At 41.0% G+C, this 4,232-nt stretch overlaps 1 protein-coding gene across 1 annotated transcript; it reads right to left on the bottom strand.

The window, feature by feature from the left end:
- Window positions 1–300: 300 nt before the first annotated feature.
- LOC147887193 (ER membrane protein complex subunit 7 homolog) lies at window positions 301–2,448 on the bottom strand. Its single transcript, XM_087394471.1, has 7 exons — window positions 2,066–2,448; window positions 1,795–1,838; window positions 1,549–1,651; window positions 1,388–1,451; window positions 1,182–1,301; window positions 971–1,079; window positions 301–853 (listed from the first exon to the last, which is right to left on the bottom strand). The coding sequence occupies exons 1-7, from the start codon at window positions 2,140–2,142 to the stop codon at window positions 765–767; spliced, it is 606 nt and encodes a 201-aa protein (XP_087250597.1). The 5' UTR covers window positions 2,143–2,448; the 3' UTR covers window positions 301–764.
- Window positions 2,449–4,232: the final 1,784 nt, after the last annotated feature.

The following is a 4,232-nucleotide window of genomic DNA, read 5'->3' as shown; positions in this document are numbered from 1 at the left end:
CATATATGTTGTTATAGCATTAATATTATACGCTGCACCAGCAGTGATGTTTGGCACTAAACAAAACATTTTTTTGCCTGTTTCTTGTATGTTCAATTCAAATCATTTTGTATACCTTTAAAAATAAGATGGTATAATATCAAACACAAAGATATCCGTCGTATTTACGTATCAGTTCATGTGCACCACAACTGCCTGAGAGCAACTGGAGAGGTCCAAATCATATTCTTCCTTGCTTAAACGTCAGTCAGAGTTAAGCTTTCAACCAAAGAAAACTCCATGCATGCAATGATGATTAAGTAACAGGAGACACACACTTCCAAAGAACTTTGAGAGGATAAACTAACCTCTTCTCTTTACACCACATAGAGTATGTGAATGCTTCCAAGAGATCTGTCTCAATATACAATGTTCAAGCATGATGCATAAAGAGTACATTGGCTACCCATAGGATGCCTCCGATGGTACATCTCCTCTGACATGTTGGTTGAGCTATGGACTTCCCTTGATCAGGCCTTATATTTTATTTCACTTAAAAATATAGATGTTCTCTTAAAGAGAAAACAACTACTGCCACATGCAGTGTCAAGAGCTAAAGGATGTAAGGGTACAGAAAGCTTGGTTTGAATAGATTTCATTCTGCGTTCCAGCCAGCTCACAAATCAAAAGCTTTCATAGTTCTAGCCAGCTAATTGCTTTTATAATTTGACGATCAAGTCTGACATCAGATTCAAACAAACCGGAAGATAATGATTAAATATCCCCTAGTTGCTTCGTCCTTGCAGAAAATTTGTCAAAGAAGGAGCAGGTTGATTGCGCATCTCCTCTTGTACTCTCTTCATCTCCTCCGGGTCTATGAAATAAAAATAAAGCCACCAAAATTAGATATTTGGGTGTTAATCTTAGAAGTAAAAAGGGAATCGTAGTGTAAAACTTGCAAACCCAATTGACCAACGATCCAGGGAGTCACCTATGTTTTCCATGAGTTTTGGCAATAGAAAGACAGCAATGACCATGAAGCCCATCATCAAACCCATGGGACTTTTAAGTATACCCATCAAAGAAAATGGCTCCCGCTTCTGTCACAACCATGTAATATCTTAGACCATGTTTGAGGTCTACATGTTTTTAATGCAACCCATTGAGAAAAACTTGGAAACTGGCAGAGGGGAACTTCTTGCCTCAAAGTAATATTCCTCACGAAGAGGCTCTAGAATCAGGGGTTCAGACAAATGCCGCCTGTTCTCTGTCATCATTGCTTGCACCTGCCCATTTAGTCTTGCACTGACATCTACTCTCACCTGAAAGACAACAAGAAAATATGAAACTGCTATGAACTATTGTCTATGACCGAGACATACAAACTAGATTTAGGCTAAAACCATACCGGAGAGAAAAAATAACCAAGGGCGACAACTTCAATCAGGTGTGTACCAGCCGACACACCAGAGCTGTTGAAGATAAGTTAAGGGTCAATCTGTCAATCGAGGATAACAAAGTGCTTTTCCAGACATCAATGTATTTGAGAACAGTCTGTGGCAAGGATACAAGGCAAAATAGCCATCTGGGCGAATGAATGCAACCTTCTGTCCAGCGTTCAGTATGACCTTCACATTTGAGGTCTTAAAAGGTACTCCTTTCCCGATTAAAGCTGGTAGAACATAAAATAGAAGCCATGTGATAATAAATTTTAGACTTTGGATGTTTAGCATATGACTGCAATGCAAAAAGCAGGTTTGAAGTAATGAGAAAGCTGAGGGAATAACTGAAAATATCATGCGTTATAGAACGCACCTTCTACCCGGACTTTCCCCTCGATTGTGTAGCCTTCCACATTCCTGCAAAATTTCAAGATGAACTGAAAAGCCAAACCTAAGTCCCCTGCCTACTAACATAATAAAATCGCACGCTGCCCTTTGATAGTCAAGTAAAAGTATTAAACACTGGATCTGCCCATTGACTTTGTATTGACTGTCAACAATTTCTACACTACCAGGGCCTCTTCATTTATCGTTTAAACCGATGATGAAAGACACTTGGGTCAATGGAAAAAACGAGAACGAACCCGGGTGAAGCGGCGGATGCAAACTGAAGCAGGCTAACCAGGAGAACCACCAGGAGGCAAGGAGGAACGATCGACATAGTGTCTAGTCTCTACAATATGTCCTTGAAGCGCTTCAGGTAGAGTTGCAGATTGAGCTCTGATCACGATTCTTCTGAAATAAAGCCTCGATCTGAAGATATCGAAATTGCAGCAATACCCTCGAAAAGGCTGCAGGATCTGAGTGCAGCAAATGGGCTACGGCCAAAGGGTCTAGTCCGCCATAGCTAGAGCTTCATGACAGTTATATGAAAATTGATCGAAGGACATAATACTCTTGTAAACAAGACACATCTCTTGTTTTACTCACATTGGCTAAATTCGCTTTACAACACACTAGGCTATAGGACATGAGCCCCCGTCCTTAGTTCAGGCCTTGGTGCCCTAGCCTGGTTTCAAGCCGGGCCCTTGTTTATCGCATTTGCATGACTTCGACCTCGGCTCTGGACCCTGTGCCCTCTGTCCTAGGGTAGTTTTTGACAGGTGGCATGGGATGAACTTTTTTCTTTTAAAAAATACTAAATTCTTTAGTGATTTTGTATATGTGCGTATGTGTGCAACTCAATGTGTATGCAATGCTCGTGACTATGCATTAAAGCAAGCCGCATTCCCCCAGCGGTATGTTGGTTGTTGGAACATGTGACGATCCCCCGGTGTGGTATGTAAGTGATGGCAATTTGAATGGATGACATGTGGAGGGGATATTAATCCTATAAGCAATTGTGTACCCCCTATAGTTGGCTAACAATGGTTTCACAGCCCATGACTGGTGCCACAATTTCCTATAGATGACTCAACTAAAATAGTCAGCGTTCAATGGCTCCTGACTCATTGCCATGAATGCCTATAGGTCAACCTCTGAATCCAATTTAGAACTCCTACCTTCTATAACAAATTTAGAGAATCATATGCATCTGCTTGACCTTTGTTTGATAGTGGCTAAATGGATGCTCAGAACTCAATAGATTCTTCTAGCTAGTAAAAAAGAACTAAGCTCTCATACATACCCAAATGGAGTTACAAGTCTACCTTTCTTCAAAAGCAACGTTGTCATTTGCAAACAAGTTGGAAGCTTTTTTGTGCTAGCCGACCAATTGCAGTTTGTGGTGTTTGGGAAGAGAATGCTTGGTGTTTTCCGCGTTCCCACCCATTCCACGCTTGCTTGGAAGTTTCAAATACATGAGCATAGTAGCCCGTATGCACGAGAGCTTCGAATGCATGATCATAGCTTGTATGCATGGGAGCCCCTTTCCTTCCTGCGCTACAACCATTTCCCAAGCTTCTTACCCGCATTTTATGCCTTTATTGAGAAGTTATGATTTTAATAGATGTGTTTCTATTTTATTGAGAAGTGATTTTAATAGATTCTATTGAGAAGTCCCTATTGAGAAGTGATGATATTATGTCTTTATTGAGAAGTCCCTATAGAAGATTGGTGTGTTTCCCTTTAGTAATGGTTTGAGCTATTACACTTTTCTCTTTATGAATAATCCGTAAGAGGGGGTCGACTTTCACGAAGTATGTGATTTTTTGGAGAAAGTTTCAGATTTTCGTCTTTTGGATGGTTTTTTTCGGACCTCCTTTCGAAAGGAGGGAAACCCAAAATTAGGTCGGCAAATTCCCATATTTCCCTCTTTTCCATGATTTTTTCAAAAGCCTATCCCTTCGAATAAGGGGAAATCCCCATTCCCAAATAAGGGCTCTATTTCTTGGATTGAGTCTTTTATGCCAAACATTTTCTCCTATTTGACGATGAATTTTAGATCCTGATGCCGACGTATTTGTTTTTGTCCAGTATTTTTTCGCCTTTGATTTTCATGACAGTATGTGGTGTTTGGGCAGAGAACGCTTGGCATTTTCCATGTTGCCACCTATTTCACGCTTGCTTGGAAGTTTCCAATGCAAGAGCATAGCTCATATGCACGGGAGCTTCGAATGCTACATGATCATAGCTCGTATGCACAGGAGCCCCTTTCCTTCCTATGCTACAGCCCTTCTCGAGCTTCTTGCCCATATTGCGGCACCCGCTTTTACCCTGGAAGGGGTTCTCTTTGTTTTTCAACCCAATCACTTTCTTTCTTCCTACCTCTTGCTTGCTTTTCCTTAAAAGGCACCCAAAAGATGGAAAGGC

The sequence above is a fragment of the Dipteris shenzhenensis genome, chromosome 23 (assembly GCF_047967505.1).
Source record: "Dipteris shenzhenensis isolate YYH24624 ecotype China chromosome 23, Dip_SZ_1.0, whole genome shotgun sequence".
Classification (NCBI taxonomy): Eukaryota; Viridiplantae; Streptophyta; class Polypodiopsida; order Gleicheniales; family Dipteridaceae; genus Dipteris; species Dipteris shenzhenensis.
Note: the sequence above shows the minus strand (reverse complement) of the source record. Positions and strands in the feature narration are given on the sequence as shown.